The sequence below is a fragment of the Morone saxatilis genome, unplaced genomic scaffold (genome assembly GCF_004916995.1).
Source record: "Morone saxatilis isolate NCDOM2014 unplaced genomic scaffold, NCSU_SB_2.0 Contig24, whole genome shotgun sequence".
Lineage (NCBI taxonomy): Eukaryota > Metazoa > Chordata > Actinopteri > Moronidae > Morone > Morone saxatilis.
Genome location: NW_023339807.1, coordinates 18,879,241 through 18,902,006, shown reverse-complemented (window position 1 = coordinate 18,902,006; position 22,766 = coordinate 18,879,241). Strand labels below are relative to the sequence as shown.

General features: G+C 38.6%; 4 protein-coding genes across 5 annotated transcripts in view; 2 read left to right on the top strand and 2 right to left on the bottom strand.

Annotated features, from left to right (window-relative positions):
• Nucleotides 1–3,741: 3,741 nt before the first annotated feature.
• mecr (mitochondrial trans-2-enoyl-CoA reductase) lies at nt 3,742–6,918 on the top strand. The gene is made up of 10 exons (XM_035671831.1): nt 3,742–4,074; nt 4,585–4,682; nt 4,793–4,924; nt 5,015–5,158; nt 5,646–5,748; nt 5,947–6,049; nt 6,163–6,236; nt 6,315–6,375; nt 6,464–6,536; nt 6,616–6,918. The coding sequence occupies exons 1-10, from the start codon at nt 3,878–3,880 to the stop codon at nt 6,777–6,779; spliced, it is 1,149 nt and encodes a 382-aa protein (XP_035527724.1). The 5' UTR covers nt 3,742–3,877; the 3' UTR covers nt 6,780–6,918.
• A 272-nt stretch (nt 6,919–7,190) lies between these two features.
• smpdl3b (sphingomyelin phosphodiesterase acid like 3B) lies at nt 7,191–10,643 on the bottom strand. The gene is made up of 8 exons (XM_035671830.1): nt 10,190–10,643; nt 9,876–10,089; nt 9,461–9,558; nt 9,202–9,345; nt 8,931–9,100; nt 8,338–8,518; nt 8,106–8,239; nt 7,191–7,966 (listed from the first exon to the last, which is right to left on the bottom strand). The coding sequence occupies exons 1-8, from the start codon at nt 10,275–10,277 to the stop codon at nt 7,607–7,609; spliced, it is 1,389 nt and encodes a 462-aa protein (XP_035527723.1). The 5' UTR covers nt 10,278–10,643; the 3' UTR covers nt 7,191–7,606.
• Nucleotides 10,174–16,018, top strand: rpa2 (replication protein A2). 2 transcript variants are annotated; one of them, XM_035671832.1, is made up of 9 exons: nt 10,174–10,306; nt 11,782–11,867; nt 11,974–12,075; nt 13,250–13,363; nt 13,810–13,884; nt 14,249–14,365; nt 14,733–14,867; nt 14,992–15,086; nt 15,512–16,018. In XM_035671832.1, exons 1-9 carry the CDS (start codon nt 10,249–10,251, stop codon nt 15,597–15,599), a joined length of 870 nt encoding a protein of 289 aa, XP_035527725.1. In that variant the 5' UTR covers nt 10,174–10,248; the 3' UTR covers nt 15,600–16,018. The 2 variants fall into 2 exon arrangements, with proteins under 2 accessions (XP_035527725.1, XP_035527726.1); XM_035671833.1 differs by lacking the exon at nt 10,174–10,306 and adding an exon at nt 11,407–11,554.
• themis2 (thymocyte selection associated family member 2) overlaps nt 15,783–22,766 on the bottom strand; it is a gene marked incomplete at its 5' end in the record, with an annotated part of 7,858 nt that continues 874 nt past the window's right edge. The window contains 4 exon segments of the mRNA XM_035671829.1: nt 15,783–17,757; nt 18,158–18,275; nt 18,512–19,722; nt 22,268–22,693. Coding sequence (XP_035527722.1) covers nt 17,645–17,757; nt 18,158–18,275; nt 18,512–19,722; nt 22,268–22,693 — 1,868 coding nt within the window.

The following is a 22,766-nucleotide window of genomic DNA, read 5'->3' as shown; positions in this document are numbered from 1 at the left end:
AATACTGTTGCTTTATGATTACCTCAACTTGGATTTGATAGAATTCCAACCAATGTAATGTAATACTAAACCCAGTACACGTACATCATCTTCTAATACGTTACATGACCTGGACTGGGTTACTGAGGGATCCAGCTAGCTCTCCTCTTGATACTTGAATAAAATGAGGCAGAATCAGCCATGATGTTGCCAGTGGGATGGCTGATGTTTCTGTTTATATCCAGCGTGATCTATTTCTAGGTAGTTATTTAAGACATTGCCTCCCCAATTCAGGAACACCAAGCCTGCACGGAGGAGCATGTAGAACTAGCTAGCTAATCAGCATTTTTACTCCCGTTTTACAGGAGAAGCTGACAAGACTTTTACACCCAATTAATATATATGTAAAATTATTCTAAAGCCTTTAAAAGAAATCCTACTACTTATTTATTTTCATCAAAGAGTGCTGCCGCTTCTCCCTCTGCTCCTGTTGAAGCCTCTCAGCAATGAATAGTATACATTAAAAAACCAGCCAAGTGTCATTCAAAGCTCCATATGACTTGAGAATATATTTGGGTAACATACTTTTAACATCAAGGTACTTGTATTAATGTGTACATATGTGCTTGATAAATCATTGTCATTGTCCTTAACAATAATTCATTGCAGTTATGAATGCAGTGTAACACTGCGACACAAGAGTGACAATACACTATATACTGTACAGGTACATAGTATTATGAGGACTGACATAAACTGTGACTTTTTTTTTTATTTCTTTGCCTTGTATGATTTTTTTTATTCTTTATTTTTGTGCACAATGAGTCCCATTGTTATTCCTATCTATGTCAAAACCAATGCAATGTTACTCTGCACTAATCATGTGTAAGATGCATTAATTGTCTTTTATATTCAGTTTAATCCTTTGAATATATGTTTCATATTCAGTATTATATTTTTTAAGATTTTCATATACTACATACAGTTGATTGCTGGTTGGAAAAAAAAAAGTACCTCCACTCTTAGGCTCATCTCAGGAATTACCAATCTGAAAACTCAGGGAATACTTCAGATTGATTGGAAGGAGTCGAGGAGTGTTTATTCAAGACAAAGCAGGGACTGAATACTCATCCGCATGATGTGAAGCATAGGACAAGAAAGCCTCTCTTTTTGCTTTCTCTTTTTACTTAAAAATACTGATTGTGGCCAAAAAAAAGCAATGATTACAAATGATGTGAAACGGTTAAGATTGAGATTCACAAGCATTTTGATTCTTATACTTTGTTAACTTTCCATGCACCCGAATGCGATGATGTTCTTTATATTTTCTCCTCTTTGAACCATTTTGCCATGATATGATATGAAGAAAATGTTCCACTATTATTGTATTTTTTCCTCTATAATCGTTGTAGATGGGGATGTAGTAGAATATTAAATGTTAAAGGGACTGGGGCTAGTAGTATATAATCCGGGGTTGTCTCATCTTAACACATGGCCGATACTTGGTGTTTCAGACTATCAGTGCTTATGACAAAAAGAATGTGTCATTGATGACTTAATACTCAAATATCATTTCACACTCTGCCATTAGGTGGTGTTTTATATAAGTTTTCCAAGTTTAAAGGTTGCAGAAGCAAACACTGTTTTGATAATTCCACTCAGGGTTTAAAAGGATACAAAGATTGTTTAAGTAAGTGCTCTGATTAGATAGAATGGTTTCCTTTTCTGTGTACTTTTATGTTTAATTCACCACTTTATGATTGCAGTGCCAGTGTATCCTCTAACCTGAACATTTTCCTTTCTCTCCATTTTAAAAAAGGGACACACGGATGAATTTGTTAGCAATCTCTGTGTGTAACTTTCTTTACAATCCCTGAAACCACTAACTTACCTCATCTGTCCAACTCTTAATTGGATTCCGACACCCACTATTTAGATAAAGGTTGAATGACAGTTGTGTGTTGTATTGTAATGTTTGCAATATTCTGCTGTACTTAGTGATGTTTTCAAAGTATCATTTGGAAACTTAAGTCCATGGAAGACATTCTGATTGCAACAAACCTGTTTGACCCCCTCGGTTGTGTGTTATTTGTGATATGATTGTCGGGTATTAGATGGGTTAGATACACCTTGAAAATCCAAGGACCTGTAAGACTATGTGCTCAGGGTAATATTTGAAGCACATCAAAGCATTCTGTATCACAGTTGGCTTTTCATGGTACATCTTGTTTGTGACCATCAGCCATTTAATTTGTGATTTTGTGTCTTATCAGATAAATAACAACTTCCAAAAAAATGTGCATTTATTACTGATGAATGTATCAATGTTGACTGCCATAAAACTACAACTATCTTGATCTATCTTATCTTGATTTAATGGCTAGTTTGTCAATGATGAGCAGCATGTAGGCTTTTCAAAGTATTACTGTGATTATGTTGCTATATGTAAAGATCTGCTCCATTTCCTAGTAAATATGTCAATATTCATGTGTCTCTTTTTTTCCTTCCTACTCTTACAACAAAGATCGACAATTAACATTACAACTAAAAGTCATGCATTCAAAATCTTACTGAAGTACATTGTGCATAATATTAGCAAGGTGTAATGTAGTATCAAAAGTAAAAGTACTTATGCATCATGGCTCTATAGGATTGCAATAGTTTGTAATCCATATATTTAACCTTTTAATGGTTTATGATTAATCTATAAAGTCTTAATCATTTTTTAAAATATTAATAAAACCATTTATAAAGTAGTTCTTAGAAATCGGTACACGGCATTTTAACGGTGTACCTGGTCATGGAGTTAATTTTAACTATTACTTATATAGTGGTGTGAAGTTTATTCTACAGCAAGTCATAAAATGCTCAATAGTGATATGTTAATTTAAGATAACTGGTATAACTTTTAAATAGATGTACAATATATTAGTCAATCAGCAGAAAATTCCCTACGATTCTGACAGGCAAATAGATTAATCGGAAAAGCGCTTCATCAATTGTCAGCAAATTCCTGGAAGTGGTGGAAACTTTGTGCATTATGAAACTGAAACCATTTTGTAATATGTTCCCCAGGAGACTTAAAGTTACAAAAAGAAAGCATCCTTGTCACCCTTGTTCCTGGTAATCTGACTACAGACAAAAAGAGAAATGAGTCCACCCTCCCAGTACAAGGCAGCAAGAAAACATCTCTTACTTACTCCCTCTTACTCCCAAACTGGTACAACATATCAAACAAACTCTCAGAAAACTGCAGGTCTGCTGCAACGCAGTTCTTTTAAATTGAGGCTGAAGACTTTTCTGTTTGCCACTGCTTTTTATTAAATCAGATTTTAGGTTTTGAGTATTATCTGACTTTTTATATATTGCCTTATGATGCTTTTACATTTCATACACACACATTTCACACTTTATTTCACGTGGAAATGTGCTATACAAACAAACCTACCTTTGCATTGCCTCTTACTACTAACTTCTGAAAAGTAGTGAGGTGAAAGCATATGTACAGTAAAAGTGCCACAACGGTGTACAGTACAGAAGCATGATTACAGGCCACCACATTTTGTGTCCTATACATCCTCATTTGAGGACATTTTTGTTGCCTATGACTCAAAAGGAAACGTACACGGGGTGTGACGTGCTATAGACGTGAAGTGAAATGCCATTGAAAACTATCAGTTCCTCTTTTCTCTGACTGCCAACCCCGTGAAATTCAACCACGGTGCAGCGAGCCTCCACGTTTATCCACCAGGGGCGCTGTTCTCTGTTTATATTCCCAATGACACAACCAATATGGCCGCGCAGCAGGAGCAGTGCTGTCAAAACTCACACTTCAAATGACAAATGCTGCTGAGCAGTAGTGTTGTCTTTGTATTTTAAAGTCAACTCCCGTGTCGCGATGTGGCTGCCACTGTACACAGTCTGTCTGAGGAGCCGGACAGTCTGCAGAAGGAGCTCCGTCGCTGCTCTTTTACAGATTTCAAGGCACAGGGGTAATGCTAACGTGTCCCTCTTCAGTCATTCAGCTGGACTTCGAGCACAAACATGCCCGGCTCTTCTGTATAGAAAACACGGAGACCCTTCAAAAGTCGTCCAGTAAGAGTACCCGTCTAATTAAACATGTCGTTTATTCGTCCCTGTTGCCATGAAACTGTCTCCTGTAGTAAAGGCAAGAGGTTGTAGGCTGCTCTTTAACGGAGGTGGCGCAGTTAACCAGACGTACATTTAACAAACCAACCAGATAGTCTGTATTATCGAAGTCTTTCCTCTTGTAAAAGTGAAAAATACTGTTTGAAAACACGTCTGGTAAAGCATAAATCTCACCTTTTGTGTCGCTTGTCCAAGTATTTTTTTTTCTAGTGTGGTGTCTTCTTCGCTGTGATGTGCCATGTCTTAATGGGCTTATTACTGCCCCCAGAGGTCAGAAATGCAGTTGTAGCTTTTGTTCTTCCCCAAATGGCCACAAGGGGAAACAATAGGCCTATCACATAATGGAGATATTTTCTGTACTCTTGTTTTATCAAGTCTGATATTCTTAAATTAAACCAAACCCAAAGCAACATAGCACATACTCGTTTTTGTATATGTTTTGTTTTTGGTTGCCAGGTTGGAGGATGTAGATCTGCCCCCGATAGGTGCAAAGGATGTCCTGGTTAAAATGCTTGCCGCTCCAATCAACCCATCTGACATAAACATGATTCAAGGTATTTGGTTTGTGGGTTACCTCCACACCAGACTACAGAACAAGAAGCCCAACATTGTTATTTTATGTAAGATATGAAGGTCAGTTGTTTATTTGGCAGTGTTTTTTCAGGTACTTATGCTATCCTGCCTGACCTCCCAGCTGTTGGGGGCAACGAGGGAGTGGCCCAGGTCATAGAAGTGGGCAGCCAGGTGAAGTCCCTCAAAACAGGAGACTGGGTCATCCCAAAAGATGCTGGTCTAGGTAAATTGCAGCTTACACGAATGAATTCACAGGGTCATAAGTATGTCTCCCAACATGAGATCTTAAGGCTTTTTGCCTTTGTGTGAGCAGGGACCTGGAGGACAGAGGCAGTGCTAGCTGAGGACGATGTCATCTCACTGCCAAATGACATTCCCTTGTTGTCTGCTGCCACACTGGGAGTGAATCCCTGCACCGCCTTCAGGATGCTCTCTGACTTTGAAGATCTCAAGCCAGGTAATCATTTCTACACACACTACCATTATTTTTCTTTCATAGATCTATCCCTTTAGATTACAAACATAGAAGGGGTAGTCCCTTTATTTTACTAATGTTCCACTTTCATAAGGAAATGTTGGTTAAATTGACTTTTTAGCCACCAGACTGATGAAACCATCAGTCCCCTGGTTGCAGAAACTCTCAGTATTAATGTTAAAAACAAGATGACTTACAGAAGTAGTCCTTACTAGTGAATTTAAAAGAAGTGCCCTGGTCAGGTTTATGTGCTGGCATTTGCAGCGTAAACATTCATTGGAACGGATCCTGCCCAATCCTGCCCAAGTACTAATAATATTTTAAATATATATTTTATATTAAATATGACATTTTAGATTATATATTAAAATTACTATACAAATTTGTCCACATTAAAATCCCTAATCAAAACCCATCTTTTCAGAAACACTTTTAATGTTTAAAAAATTGTTGTGTGTTATTATTGCAGGTGATTCTGTGATCCAGAACGCAGCTAACAGTGGAGTTGGGCAGGCGGTGATACAGATTGCTGCTGCACGGGGATTAAACACTATCAACGTCGTCAGAGACAGGTGAACTTATATTAGAGTCATATTAGATTAAACTTATTTAAATTACTATTGTGGGTAAGTAAAGGACTGGTTACAATTAAGCTCTCTTTCCTGTAAGATTGTGGGGTCTTTTGTCCAAGGGTAACAGAGAGAGAGTTTTTTTGTGTGCTAGAATTTATGATGGTAATGAAGTTCTCCATTGTGTCTTCCTTTTCAAAGGCCAGAGTTCACACAGCTCAGTGATAGGCTGAAGGCCATCGGAGCAACTCATGTGATCAAAGAAGAGGCACTGAGGCGGCCTGAGATTAAGGAACTGTTCAAGGTCTGCGGGTCTGAATTCTTGTTAAAAGATATGATCACGTGGCTCTGCTTACTGGCAAATAAACACAGTCCCAAGATAAATCTCTTTTATTTTTTTGTTTAAAAAAAAAAAAGACATGTCCAAAGCCTAAACTGGCACTGAATGGAGTCGGAGGCAAGAGCGCAACAGAACTGCTCCGTCATCTACAGTAAGGATGCTGAATTATCTTTATTGGCATGATCTGACACTGAAAGTAAATCTGATCTTCAAATGTCATGTATTTCAGATTTGGAGGATCTATGGTGACATATGGAGGGATGGCCAAACAGCCAGTCACAGTCCCTGTGGTAAGATGTAACCTTTTACAACCTCTCAGATCATTTTTCACAGAGACACTTTTTCTCTCTGTAGACTTAACAAACTTTTTCTCTCCAGAGTGCTCTCATTTTTAAGGATGTGAAGGTTCGGGGGTTTTGGGTCACACAGTGGAAAAAAGATCAGTCAAACAGTGAGTTGGCACGGAGTTTCATAGATCAAGATACCTAAATAAGTCTTTTAATATGAATTTAATAAGACTTTCTCCCTAGATGGAACGGCATTTAGAGTCATGCTGGATGAACTGTGCCACCTCATCCGGCAGGGAAAGCTGACAGCTCCTGTCTGCACAGAGGTGGGCCTCCAAGACTTCAGCAAAGCTCTGGATACAGCCATGCAGCCTTTCACTTCAGCTAAACAGGTCTTGATCATGTGAACGCACTCATCGACTAACTACTACACTGTATTGACCAAAGTTTATGAACTGAAGCGTAACCCCAAGGTTGCCACTTTATTGTTGATGCGTCAATCACATGCACAGCTCAAGAACATAATAAATGTGTTTTCAAAGCCGGCTCAAAGTCCAGTATCTTTCATGTCACATGTTACGAGTTTACTGACTAATTAAAAACCTGTTAAATCTTGATATCGTGATATGGGATAACAGGAAGCATTATAGAACCCAGATAGTGCAGTTTTATCTGTAATATTAGTAACATGTTGCATTATATGGGCATGAGTAGGTGCAATTGATATTAATCAATTGATTTATTGTTGCGATAACACTGATATTCACAGTGCATCGATTCTTGCTGTTAAATTTTTTTTTTAAACCAGTAAAAACCTGTTTTTGCCATTTCTGGTTTTATTAAATAGATAGAGTTAGATGGGGAGTGTAATATTTTACAAAAGTCTGGATTTGATCCAATACATTACTGTTGAGTGGCGTGTACTTTAACCTCTTGAGCCACATGAATACCACATAGTTTTTGTAATGACTGGAAATGAAATATTCAGCCAGTACCAATAAATCAAGGTAAAGAGGCCACACTAAAGATTGCTGAAGCCAAAGGTTGTTTTCTCTCTGATTTAGTACATTTAGTGCACGACTCAGTTAAATTATAGATGTCATATAACTTAAAACCTGATTGTTAAATATTGTAATTTAAATCAAACATTTACATTACCCCAAAACTCTTGATCTTGAATTTCAGTTTTGTAATAATAATATATTTTAAACATTATCTGTGATATAGATAATCATTACCAATTGGCCAACAACAGACTTAAAGCCACAAAGAGGACTGGCGGCAACACGCCATAAATGGCAGCTGCCCCCCCTTGCAGACAGCGTTCATACTTTTCAAAGTCTACCTCTCTGGCTGCGCACACGTGGTCAACACGGCAGTCATTGTTACACTCCGTCAGGTCGTAGCTGACGGAGTTGAACTCGTAGTACTTCTGTAGGTAGCAGCTGTCACTAGCAATGCGCTCCAGAGCCTGGTGCATGGAGGCTGGGGAGGCGTCTGGTACTCTGAAGCTCTCTGTGAGGCGATACTCTTTCTCCCAGCGTCCGTGGGCCGCATTAGCTCGAGTCAGATTGAGGTAATAAGTCACCACATCCTGAGTGTGAAAAAAACAGAAACCGGAACAATAAAAGTGTTAAGTGCTTTTTTGGGGGTTGCACATCCTGTTACAAATAGGCTGTGGATGACTTCTAAACATATTTGAATAGAAATTATACAGACTGGCCTTGACTTACTTTTACCAGGAGTGTTTGGGTGTCATATTCAAAGACACGGATCCCAGGGTTGTTGGCTCCGTCTTTGACTCCAGGAAGTGTTGTTTTCCACGGTGTGACACCTGGGCTGAGGAACATTGCACTGAGAGGAGATCCTGTAGAAACAGAAGGACCATAGTAGTGCATCACAGTCAAGACATTAACAAAGAAAGGCATTAGTATTAGCAGTACTATTACAACAGTCTGACCTTACCCTCTGAGTTGTAGAACATTCGGAAGCAATCAGTATGATGATGACCAAAGAACTGTCCAAGTATGACTGAATGATGCTTCTGAATTAAATCCAAGTATTGCTTGTTGAATTTAGGTGTGAACCACAGCTTACTTCTCTTCTTCTCAAAGAAACCTGGAGGAACATGGCCAATGATGTACACCTGGTAGAAAAACCCACGTACAGTTAGCAAACAGCAGTTTGTTTTTTTGCAAGGCATTCTCGGATTTATGTCATGTTGAGTGTCAAGTTGTCAAAGTTAACCTGTTTTCCATGAAGTAATTACACATAAAAAGGATGTAACCTAAAAGTATTCTTCCTGTTTACCCTGGTAACCAGGGTTAAAAAGAGGAATAGTGTATTTATTATGCACTGATGTCATTGTGTTACATACTGTAATATGATTATTATTTCTATTCTTTAACATTGTGTGAGCACCTTAAGCAACTGTAACAAACAAATTTCCCTCTGATTCTGATTACTGCCCTCTATTCTGCAATTTAAACACAACAGCAAATAAAGAGAAGGCAGGATAGCGGAGGATGGAAGTCTCACAGATAGACAAGATGCTTTGCCTTTTCTTTGTTGTTGGTGGCCTCTGTAAGAACCTTGTCCGCCCAGCTAAACTGGCCCGCTGGATCATCCATGTCCTGGGTCACCTTGTTCTGGTCATAGTAGAGATTAGTGTTGAGGACCAGCATCCTGAAACCTGTTCGATTCAGCAGCTTTTCAGTGTAATATCCACCTAGACAAATAGACAAGCAGAAAATGCATGACACAATTAAACATTCTTTTAAATGTATATTTTAAAATAAACGTCAAAATATTACAGGAGGCTCCATCCACCTTTTTTAAATGTTCCTTTGGACTCAGGATCTAACCAGTGTTGCCATATTTCTGCTACTTGGTCATAGATGTAGTTTGGGGCTGCAGGAAGCTGGCTCTTAGGATGGTAGTCATGGTTGCCCAGGGCAGAGTACACTTTAGTATCTAAGGAATGCAATAAATGTAAAGCTTTCATCATTAATGTGAATTAATCAATAATGTTGATGGCCAATGTTTTCTTCTTTTAAATACACATGATGTCTGTCGACCTCACACTTACCTGGAAACACCTGTGTTATGATGTGGGTAAGGTTGCCTATAATGTTGAGCACTGCGACTTCTCCCAGATCTTCATTGGGAACATGTGGTGTGTCATCTCTGAAAATAAGAACAATATATAGTTTTAGGATTAAATACTGAGGGAAAGTGGTGATGTATTGAGCCCCACAGTTGGAGGCCCCACTGAATTAGAGTAGAACAATAATGTACAACGGAGGACCAGGCCAATGATTTTTCAGTGGGACAATGCTTCCATGGTTTGCCCTAGTGCAAGATTTCTCGTAAAAAAACAAATGATTATGAAGCATGAAGCACTGGTCTCTCTGGATATGGACTTGGGACTCACCAATCCAGCAGGAATCATATATTTATTCCTGTTTTTTTTTTTTTTTTTACAATTAGCCTAAAGCACACACCCTGTCCATACGATGAAGTCCGGGTCTGGTAGAATATCTTTCATGGCATACACAGAGGAGTTGATAAGGTCCCATGGCGAATCACAAGCGTAGTCTCCAAATTTCCCTGCATTGGCTGCGGGTCGTTTACCGCTTGATGCGCACACGAGTTCAGGATTATTATTCGGGTTATATGTTGGGTCCCAGTGCTGATCCGTGATGTGCCAGAAGTTCCCTGGAGAAAAGCGATGCGTAATTACGCGCATGAAGTTGCCCCTGCACTATGAAAGATTTTTTAATGTTGTTCATTACAGTGTGGTATTTTGGATACTTACCTGACAGCGCAAGAACCTCTTTGAAAAGCAGATAAGATAGGAACAGCCTTACTGTGGACATGCTGAAGTCTTTGAGGAAAGCAAACATCCGTCAAAAGTCAAGTGCAGGTTTGAGAGGTAAGTCTATAAAGGACAAAGCAAGATAAGATACAGCTATTCATTACGAGTCTTTGACCGGAAGGTGCTCCATTTCTCTGTTCCTATTGCTCACATTTCAAATATAGAACGAGATTTTACAGCCTGATAGACTAACATAGGCTACACATAATAAAGAAGTTCAAATTTTATTTTTAATAAAAGGAGAAGTGGCCGCTTTTGGCTGCTTTTGGCAAGAGGCCCAGAGCAGTAAACTGGCAGATTATAATGCAGAAATCCAATAGGCCTATGTATTATGTGGATTTTTTTGATTCAGAGATTGAAGCAGTGTACTAGACAATATGCAGGCTATTTATAGGCTACAGATTTGACAATGCCATAAAAAGGCATCAGAAAGGCTACAGCACCCTGGGTAGGCCTACTTAGTGCAAAATCCATCCGTACATACTATTTTATATAGTTTAAACATAAAGTCAGATCTACTTTTACAGTTCTTTAATCAGTGTGTTGTTTCCATGTTGTTACATCGTAGGCTAAATTATATTTATTTAAATCTAAAAAAGGCAGAACAAGTCTTGGTATGCTGCCTTCGGGTGATGCTCGTACTTCCCGCATCGCAGGTTGCAATTCACGGACTATTAACTGTAGAGAATTTATTTATTTGAAATTGGTACACAGGAAGCAAATATAAATCATTACAGTTGAAATGTGACGATGTCAATGAAGCAGAGCAATACTTGAGAGTAGATATTAGGTAGTATATCGTCAGTATACGCAATATTTCCGACGGGACTTTAAGGCAGCAAAGCACCACTCTCACAACGCGACCCATCGGGAGTTCTTTGCCCCGAGTTTTTCCTGTCAGGCACTCATTTATTCAGCGCTGTGTGTAGCGCCCCTAACGAGGCATACGAGTCAAATTCTTGGATAAATAGACACTAAGGATATGACTATGGCAATTGGTTGAGAGTTAGAGTCGCCCATATAACCGACAATACGGGGTTTGTACACACCAATACAGCAACAACTGCCTGACAAGCCGGAGTCAGGGCTATAACTTCCTGTTTACAAACCGTGCCGGTTTCGCGGGACTTCTGCTTTGCGCATGCGTTGTACATTGAGTTTGGCGCGCGGGACTGCACAAGGCACACCAGCACAGAGCTACCCGACTTGTGACTGTTGTCATCGCACCATAGTGGCTGTAACGTTTTTACCATTTAACAGTTAGTTTATTAACTCAATAACAAGGTGCCAACATGTGGAATCAGGGTAGGTTCGATGCCCACACGGTTGTGTTCATAAAGTGGTCCGGTCGTGCTTGTTGACATTTTCCGGCTGCGGCTAACGTTAGCTGGGCTACTAAACTTCTCTTTGTTGTTGTTGTGTCTCTGATGTGAACGTCAGTTTAAGTGTCTTAAATAATAATAAACGGCTCCCAATTCTCAGCTATAACCTATATTATTTACATATAAATATAACTAACATTTGTGTTTCAGGTGAGTCGACTATGGTCGGAGGTTACACTCAGTCTCCAGGAGGCTTTGCATCTCCTGCCCCATCCCAGGGAGGAGAGAAGAAAGGGGTTAGTATTTGTGCTAGACTTACTGTGTATGTGTACTGATGGAAACACTGACTGACAATTTGAAGAGTGAGGCACAGCAGTCAACCAGTGTCTGTGTGTTTTACAGAGAACCCGTGCCACACAGATAATCCCATGCACAGTCTCGCAGCTGATGTCTGCTTCCCAGGCAGACGAGGCCTTCAGAGTAGGAGATGTGGAAGTTGCCCAGGTAAGCGGAAGCAAAGCAGAGTCTGTATGATGGCAGAGCATGAAAATAACTGTCATTAGTGTCTTTGGTGCATTTACAGTAGGGCTGAAACTAGTGATTATTATAATTACCAGCTGATCTCTGTTGTGTCTTTGATGTTATCAAACTTGTTGACTTATAAAGGGGGGGCGTGAATATGAAATATGACAAAGTATTAAAATATCACAATTTCCCTGTGCCCTAATTGATGACTTTATGGCTGCAATATGGTCAAAACATGATATTGCGATTAGTTTGACAGATGTTGCAATATGACAGTGTGTCATAAATTTAATTTTCACTGAAAAAACAATTAAAATCATTATGATGCAATTTTGGGGGGATTTGCACCAAACAAATATGTTTTCTTAAATATGGAGAACAAAATTTGTAGCAAAGGGGATCTCTTCAGAAATGCAGTAGTTCAATATAATGCTGTTTTGAATGTTGCACAATAATATTTTGATTAATTGTGCAGCCCTTGTTTACGTTGCCTGTTTTGCCCAACCAGCAGTCCAAACCACAAAGTTCTTTACAATGGTATGAAAAAGGGAAGGGCAACAGAATAAACAATCAGCAATTCCTCTAAAATATTTGATTCTCTCTAGCTAAAATGCCAAACATTTCCAAGTTCTAGTTTCTTAAACATGAGTATGTTGGGGGTTCTGTATTGCAAGTTGGATAAAACAAACAATTTGAATACATAATCTTTTGTTTTCATCCTTTTTCCTCTATTTTCTATCATTTTCTATTTAAAAAAAAGCAAGAACCATCCGATTAATCAAAATCTTAGTAGCATCCCTAGTTATTATTATTATTATTATTATTATTATTAGTTCTGTGTGATTTTTGTCAGGTCAAAATAGGCGTACTTTCCTCCCTGCTCAAAAGTGAACAGTGACAAGGACCACAGTGCTGGGATATTGGCCATTATGTATTGTGACAAAAAAGGGGGGAATTGGTAAAAAAAAAAAAAAAAACACAACCACTGTTGATCAACACGTGTTTGTTTTTTTTGTGTTTTTTTTAAGAAAAGAGGTTTATTGCCACATGTAACAACTAAATAAAGAGAGCACATTGCACCATATTTTCACACACGACTATAGACCTTTAACTTCCTTAATCCAGTTTGATGAATTCCTGTTCTGTATCATAGGTCACCATCGTGGGTATCATCAGGAGCACTGACAAATCCATGACCAACATCCAGTACAAGGTCGATGACATGACAGGTGCTCCCATGGATGTGAAGCAGTGGGTTGACACTGAGGTTAGTGAGGGTGCTTTTTAACCTGCATTTCTGCTTTTGTATTATTCTCAGTAATTCATGCAAGGAAAAAGCACAACCATTTGTCTGTGAAATATAAACATGCGATAAATGACACGTTTTCCCGAGAAGGCCACATTGTTGGTGGTTTCCTGTTCAGCTGAGGCTCTTTAACCATTTAAATGTTGAATTCTTTTTGATATGAGACTTTATTGTGCCAAGTAACAGTAACTTCAGCAAGTATAAGCAGTCATAGCAACATGACTTAAGAATGTAAGCCCAAATGTAACATACAATGTAAGGTGCTATGACAGTAATGCAAGACTTTTTGCCACAAGTGTTCCCCCACATCACTCTTCAGAAGCTGTAGCATGCTGCAGCATAGCGTATGTTTTGGTAAACCACACAAACCATGCTCTTTAGCGACACAGCTGTTTTGGTTTCTATAGGACCCCAGTGTGGACAGCTCTGTCTTGCCTCCAGGAACGTACGTCAAAGTTTCAGGCAATCTGCGCTCCTTTCAGGTGAGTTTACTGTCCTAAAATGGTCTCTGCAGTTCCCAGAAACAAATCAAATGGAGCTTTATTATCCCTTAAGATGCTGCAAGAGCATGTGAAATTTAAGCTGCTGGTAAATATAAGCATGTTTCATCTGCAGCTGTACTCTGAAAGTTGTCTGCTTTATTCACATTTATAGCATATATTTTTTGGTGCCATTGGAATTTTACTTGGTTCCACTCTAGAAGGCTGTGATCTATTGACCAACATGGTTTTTGTTTTGTTTGTTGGAATACATGCAACACCGTTTGCGAAGGAGGATGTTTCCTAGTACTCTGTGAATTCTGCCATGAATACTGACTGACGGTGTGTCTCTTTCTTCCTGTGTCAGAACCACAGGTCTGTCGTGGCGTTCGGCGTCAGGCCGCTGGAGGACATGAATGAAATCACCTCACACATGCTGGAGGTTGTCCAAGCACACATGGCTCTCAGCAAACCTCAAAGCACGGTGAGAACTCTTCAGTATAAACCTCAGCAGCCTTTATTGTTGGTTTCAAACCCCAAAAGTAAGGAAGTCCCGTATCTGTTAGCTCTCATAAATATGTGAAAGGGTGCCTCATTTAAGTTAGTTGTCAGTAAGTATAATCACCGCCATCGCTTCAAAAACACATGTGTTGCTTAAAAGCACTCGCGTTCTGAAAATGATAACAACTATAATCTGAGGAGACTATACCGTACCGGGCTTCTGCGTACACTGTCGTAGTGTCAAAGAGGAACTTCAAATGAACTCTTGTTACAAGTATTTGTGTTTGGGGATGTACTTTGTGTTTTTACTTGGAAATTTATCAAAACCATTTTTTTGGTTTCTTTTTCAGTCAGTTTCTGGTGCTGGAGGAGGAGTGAGCAGTAACATCACACCCGCATCACGGCCTGTCATGGAAAGCACGGGAGGGAGTTATGCAGGCGCTAACAACATGGTTAACAATGGGTTAAGCGCAAACCAGAATCAGGTGAGTCGATAGGATACATTATAATGAGAAATTTAGAATACACCGCTTAAGCTGGAGGATGTTTCTGTATTTGCAGTTTGTTAATGTGTGCATGTTTTTAATATGTCATTGCTCATCTCACAAGGTGCTGAGTTTGATAAGAAGCTGCCCAGACCCACAGGGAATCAGCATTCAGGACCTGAAGCAGAGACTCAGTGGTATAAGCCTGGGTGTCATCAAGTAAGAAAAGTTTAAATTTAAGGGGATAACCAGCCATAGAAAATTTTGCAATGTGGCCATCTTATGAATTTGGACAGTATAGTCAGTTACAGTAATACAATCGTAGAACATTGTGTTAATTATATGATTGGGGACTTTGTGGTGGTAGCTCAGTGACTGTCACTTCAGCTTAAGAAGAGACAGAATATTTACACTAGCTGGCTTGAAAAATGTTATGTCGCATTGGTGTTGCATCTACCACAAACCATCTAATGTTTTACAATCGTTGATGGACATATTGTAAATGTATCAAAAAGCTACTTCGGCAAAGGCAGAAATCAGAGGTGTCAGACTGTTTTAATATGTTGAAGTTTTATTTGCATACTCGAGGTTCATATAGAAAGTGCTTCAAAATACTATTAATATTTCTCGTTGTGCTCTAACAGGCAAGCAGTGGAGTTCCTAAGCAATGAAGGTCACATCTTTTCCACCATCGACGAAGACCATTACAAATCAACAGACAATGATGAATAGACACCTTCACCTTCTTAGCACTAGTGGGTTTACTTATGTGAATTTAACCTGATAAAAGTCATTAGTATAGGTTTTATAACTGAAATCTATCAAGTAAATCACTATCCCTCTGACCTCATTAATGCCAGAGAACTGAGTGAAATAAGCCCTCCTCTGTTAAGGTATTGTGGTGGTTGTTAGTTGATAAAAAAAAAAAACATGATTTATATTTAGTGAGACCTTTACACCTCCTGTATTCCTCAAGTTACTTCTGCTATTTGTAAGTCCCGGGGGTTTTGCTGTTTAAGAAGCTGTTATATACTATTCTGAATTCCTCATCTCCATTGTAAAGCATTTTGTAATTTTAAAGACTTGGAACATAAGCACTCAGTTTTTCTATGTAACATACTAATGCCAAAATTAAAAGATTATACAAAATACAGTTGGGTCATCTACCAGAAGTCTTTGTTTCATAATTTACACATATTACTCATTTTTTATATATAACTTCTTATTGTCCTTAATGGATATAGTCTGCACAGTGGGTTCAGAAATCAATCAAGCCCTTTCACTTTTTCACATTTTGTCACATTAAACCTTCATATAAGACAGTTAACCCCCCACCCATGCACAGATACTAAATTTACATGTGTATTCATAGCTGTGAGACCACAAACTGAATTTAACCTCTTGTATCTTAATCACACTTGAGATGTTTACTTGATTGTGTCCAGCTGTGGCACATTCAGTTGACTGGGCATGATGCATAAATCTGTCTATATAGCCTCACTGGTTCACATAGTAAAAAAGCTTTTAAAATAAGAATGAATTAAATAGGTATGAGTGCATTCTGAAGCCACATCTTTTAAAGATGAAAAAAAAAAAAAAAGTATAAAATGCACCTCCAGACTAATTAATCTACAGTATGTTTTGCAATTGTATTACATACGCATTGGTTTCAGCAGTAAAATAAATGAACATAGCACACAGAAGGAAATTGTCTATTATGAATGTTCCCAGTCCATATAATTAAAAGGTGTCCAACAAGTTATTTCAATGAAGCAAAACAAGAACAAAAAAACAGGAATACATACAATGTGTAGCACCTTTACGTACTCTCAGATCAATAGTTTGCTGTTACAGCTATAAGAGCTTCTAGCGCTAGCATGTGAGAAGCAGCCATTTTGTCATGTTTGTGGTTAGGACTGTTGCCTCCAGACAAGGACTGGTTTGAGCCCTTTCTGTTTAGAGTTTGCATATATACTGTAGGAGTTTGACATGCATTAAATGTCTGTACAATCACATTTGTGAAGCTTATAAATATGTATTTTTTTTTAGACAACAAGATATTGATTTAACTCTGGTCATTTTTAAGGGTGTAGTTTGTTGCATCATATAAGGACTGTATTATACTGTAGAGCCTTGCTGTTTTGTTCCAGGGTGGACTATGTACAGTAACAGCTTAGTATTGCACAATATAATGGTATTGTATACAAAACTACAAGCTACAGCCCCCCCAAAACTACCATATATGTTAGATCAACTATTTGCTGAGAAGTTTGAACAAAAAGTACAAAAAGTACGATAATATTTCGACAAATACTACAACAGTAAATACTTCAAGTAGTATTTGTTCAAAGTTTGAGAGTAACATATGTTGCATAGCTACAGCCACCAACGGCTTTGAAAAAGATACAGTGGGCTAGGTGTAGAGAAGTGTTTCGATGACCACATGAGAGGCAGAAAGATATATATCTCTTGTAATCCAGTGGAGGAAGCTGTCTCAACATTAAATATGTGTGTGGTCAAACATTTGCTATTTATTGAAGTGACCACAAAACTGATGTCACCCCCTTGCTGTTGCCAAGTATGCATTTCAACACAATATTTAGGATTGCATGGACAGGTTACTTGATCTGACTGTAAAGTCTCACAATATAGGACCATGCCTTGGTACATTGGCATAACATTATTAAAGATAAGAGTTTAAAACTTTTTTCCTTTGTCACTACTGAATTCAGCTCCCACTTCCCACATATAATATATCGCTGTTGCAGTAGAACATTTTAGTAAAACATGACATTCTCTTGGGCTGCCTTCATCATTGTCACCAAATTGTCGTCCACAGTTTCATAGTCGTGGTCACTGTCCACATCTGCTTCGACTTCACACACCAGCACTGGGTTAAAAGATGGGAATGATTAATCTATTAGTAATATTCTGTATTTAGAATTTTTAATACTATAAATAAATCCAATGAAAAAACAGGAACCAACAATGAATGTATTATATTTATATATATATTTGTGATTTAGTCAGTGGCCAACATGTTACTTTGAGTTAATCGCACATACACTCTCCTGATGCCCTAAATAGTTACTTAAGCAACAAATGTGTATTAATCAGCAGCTGAAAATAGTCCCAAACAAATATTTGCACCTGCTTGAGTCACTTTTTAAGTTAATAGCCTTAAAAAATGAGGAGGAGTTGTAAAGTATTGTTGGTTTTGGTCTTTTCATGGGACGTTGGCAGTATGTCTGAAATCTGTGTAATAAAGTCTCAAAAAAAAAAAAACCCACCTTTTTTCTTAGGGTCCTCCCTTTCCACATAGGTGTTGGGCAGAGCCTTCCCTGTTGTCACTTCAGCTGCTGAGTGCTTTCGGGGTGCGATCGGTGGAGGCTGATCATCTAAGATAGCCTGCACAATAAGAGGAAGTTTTATTATACAGATGAAATATTTACCACAATGCAAAGAGGAAACATCTTGCATGCAAAGTTAGCTGTTTCTAACAAGTATGAGATTTCCTGAAAGTCACATTGAGAGAAAATGCAACATATGTTAGCAACACAAGATGTGTTAAAATGGAACCACAGTAGATAATACATTTCTGTAAATGTAATATGTGCAAAAAATATGAGAAAAGTTATACTTACTGGAGGTGGGGGAGCTGGGGGCCTCTTTTTGGTATTTAAAGTCAAATTAGCTAACTCTTTGGTTGGGGTGCTTTTGTCTGGTCGATGTTTGGACTTGTCTCCCTTGGATGATTTCTTCGTGGATTTTGATGCTTTTTTGCAGGACTTTATAGACGACAGATTTCGCTTTGGTGGTCGAGGTGGAGGAGCCGCATCTGAGTTCCCCTGTTTGCGATATTCATAAAAGAACGTGTCTGTCACCTCAGTAACCCTGTCCACATGCAATTTAAGAGGCTCACCGCTGGGCCATGGCAGGGGGTCTCTGGTAAAAGAGACAGACATAGAGAGCCACTGGGTTGGGATCTCAAAACAGTGGTCTGGCTTGTTTGGAAAGCTTGCCTGGATGGTGGGCTCTAACATAGCCCCCTCTATTCTGAGACATGCAAACCCGGCTAGTGGATCAGTCTCGAGTTCAGTATCACGGCTCACGACTTTAACATCCAGCGGCAGGTTAAACTCCTTGCCCAGGTCCCTGAGTTTGTACTTCTTGTTATCAGTGAGCACCTCCACAAAGTGACCCTGCATGTACAGAGGCAGAAAGATCTCCTCTTTCTCATCCTCCCGCTCCTCTTCATCATCATCGTCCTCATCTCCATCATCCGCCTCTTGGAGACGCTGACACAAAAGGGCCTCGACGGACTGCTTCTGTCCCGTGCTACTTCCACAAGGCAACTCCATCCTTTCGCAGCGAACAATCTCCAGCTGTTCCCCCACACTGAGGGCAGGCAGGCCCTCCTCCTCGACTTCGTCACAGTTCCTTGTCACACCGAACTTCAGACCTGGTGCCTGAATTGAAGCAACATACAGCTCGTACACTGAGTTAAACTCTCTTGGCCGCCTCCGAAATCGTCCACCGTATTGCTGAGATACGAGGAAGTACTGCTGTGTCTTTCGGCCCTTCAAGCTGGATAACAAAACCATGGCTGAGGTTCCTACCTTGTGGAAAACCACGTGGCTGTTCTGCTTAATTTGTGGCAGCCAACTGCACTTGAATAGAGAGCGGGTCTCTGGGCCTTCCAGTATCTCCACTACTGCAGGGAAAGAGTCCTCTGGCTTGGAAAGGACCTCTGTCAGACTGAGCGGGGTCACAAAATTCACATCCTTACACAGCTCAGTGACATCGACCACATCCACCTCTAAGCTGGAGGGAAACTTCAATATATTCTTCCTCACTGTACAAAGAATGAGAGAAATTATGTGAGAAAATGTAGTAGAGGCAGATGATGAAATTAAATTGACTAAAACCAGACTACAGCATGCTTTATCAGTGATGGAAGAAGTATTCAGAACCTTTGTGAGATGCAAGTACAACTAATAAAAGTAGCAATACAAAAATACTCCTATATTCAAAATCCTTTATTTTAAGTACAGCAATATTATCATCATCTAAATGTAAGTAAAAGTACTCATTATGCAGAATTATACAGAAGTTTTATATTACACTGGCCAGTATATTATATTGTATTATATATATTTTTACTGATGCATTGATGTTGGTCAAGGTGATTTACTGTTGGGTAATTTAATCATTAACACTTTACAATAAGGGACACACAATTTTGAGTAGTTACCAGGGAACAAACAATGAATGAATGAGGAACTAACTGCTAATTAGTAAATGAGTGACTCTTTTATGGAGAAGATAATGATTAGTTAATGATTACCTTATTGAGAAACGAGTAAGGACCGAATCAGGCATAACTTGGTAAGTGATGATTGTTAATAAGCAGTTCCCTAATAATTCCTAATGGTGGACTATATAGTAGATAATCATTAGTTACTAGAGAACAGACTGGGTGATCTTATATTAATGAATCATTAGGTAATGATTAGTTCATGAATATCTGTGAAACAATCATACTGACAACTTTCTTCATCTGAACCAGCCGGTGAACAGCACAAAACTAGTAACATCATTAAGTAATGTAGTTGCATTATACTGAGGGGTTACTGAGTACAGTAGTGTAGTGTAGTTATGACGGGCCGCAGTGCACACTTTTATGAAAACTAACTTACACTTATATGTGTGAAAGGTATAACTGCTTGTTTAGCCTGTAGATGTCTCAGCTTTTCTTTTTTTTTTGCACCCAAACAAGACACTATGTTGTATCATCTTGTCACCTAAACTAGACTTGACACCTGGCAATATCAATGTATATATTACCCAGCAATTATCTTTGTGTGTCTGTATTTGACTAAGTAATAATAATAAAAAAGAATGAAGAAAGTAATACATTATAAATTGAATTAAATCGTTTTTTTTAGTAGTAATAGTTTTCATAGTTTATGTAGAATAAGCTTATCATTTTGTTTAAGGTTGCTATGGACTACCATGACAGGGTATTTATAGGAGTATTTCCAAGGGTGTAATTTTAATCACTCACATTCAGAAAATAATGACGAAGTAATGATTCAGCACTCAGTAACCCCTCAGTATGATCACCACTTTACTTTAGAAGAGTAAATAAGCATAATAATGATTATAAAATAACAAGGAACTATTTAGTATTTACCAATTTGCATCATACTACAACATACTACGGACAACAAAACTCTACTATCTACTACATATTCTTCCATTATTATTAGGGAACTACTTATTAACGATCATCAATCATCAAGTTGTCCCTGATTCGTTATTCATTCGTACAAATCATTAGCTACTCTATAAAATGTCATTATGCATTATTCATTAACTAATGGATCATTAGCAGTTAGTTTCTTAGTTCCATTAACTTGAACTTATTTACTTGAAATTTTGTGTCCTTAAGTGTTACATTGCTTTTGTGTGCAAAATCTCAATCAGCACACAAGTACTAACTCTAAACTGGGAGATAAATGGAGTGGTAAATGTAGAATATTTGCCTTTCAAATGTTGTGAGATATGCTCATGGTGGGAACTGTTGGGTCTCTGTAAATCACTTTATAAGGAGTACGGTCTAGATCTGCTCTATTTGAAAAGTTTCCTGAGATAACTTTTGTTATGAATTGCGTAAAAGGAAACTTCTGTTAAGTGCAAATACTTAACTGCAGTATTAGTACATAAAATGCTCTAATTTACACACTAATTACAATGTAATTTACAGATATGTTAATCATTTCTGATCAACAAAAAAACAATGTGTGCAAATACCGTATAACTTCAATTAATGACCTGGGCTTTTATTTGTTTTAATCACTGAAGTCAACGTGCTCATATTTGGAACAGGCGTCTTCATGGGACAGGCCTTTAATTTCTTTGCCACAAAACTTTTTTTCAAAGATGGGAAATACTATCAAATTGTTTATTTAAACCAGTATGATACTTTACTATTAGGTCAAATAACATATTAGTGACAAATAATTTCTGTAAAATGAACTGAACAATTGGATGGTGAATCTAACTGATCTAATGTTGTGTAGCATGTCTGTATTGACAAAAGTTTAAACATTTATATTTGTGTAGGTGATCTAAGCAGCTCAGTAGGTGACCCGGTGGATTTTAAGAGGTTTTATACATCCAGAGAATTTCTATAAAATCCAGACCAGGCATCTATCTGAGACCTTCATTAATTTGTCATAAAAGTGTAGCCACACCAAGCTCATAAAGGGGACCTGCGTCTAACTGGGACCCTGATTTTAATTGTAGTTTTACGGTATGCAAAAAGAATAACCATTATGTATGTAAGATTCAGATCATTTTCATTCTTTTCAAATTAAAAAATAGATTATTCTCACAGTGCATGATGGCGTGGACCTGGTATATGGGAGTGAGAACAAGGGTTTTTTCACACTTGGTGGTGTTGACAAAGCGGAACTTTCGACTGCGCAGGCATGGCGAGGACATGATCTCCTGCAGAGTGAAGCGCTCCACGCTCTCACACTCAATGAACTCCCCGTGGGAAGAAAGTGGGATATGCACTTCTGCAGAGGCCTCCTGTTGTCCTTGAACCTGGCAGCGCACCTGATCCTCCTGACCCGTATGCCGCTCAATGGAGAGCACTGTCAAAGCTGTCCCGGCCCCAACAGTGAAATTATCAAAGGTCATCTTGGAGCGGCTGGTGAAAGTGAAGGGAAGGCAGGAGTCCAGGCCAACAGGCCTCAGACTAACCATCTCCTCGACTGTGTTGTATGGCATCTCCTCCGGAACAACCTTGAACAAGCCTGATAAACAGTAACAAGTGTCAGTGGTCAGCTACAAGCCTGAGAAACTGTAACAAGTGTCAGTAATCAGCTA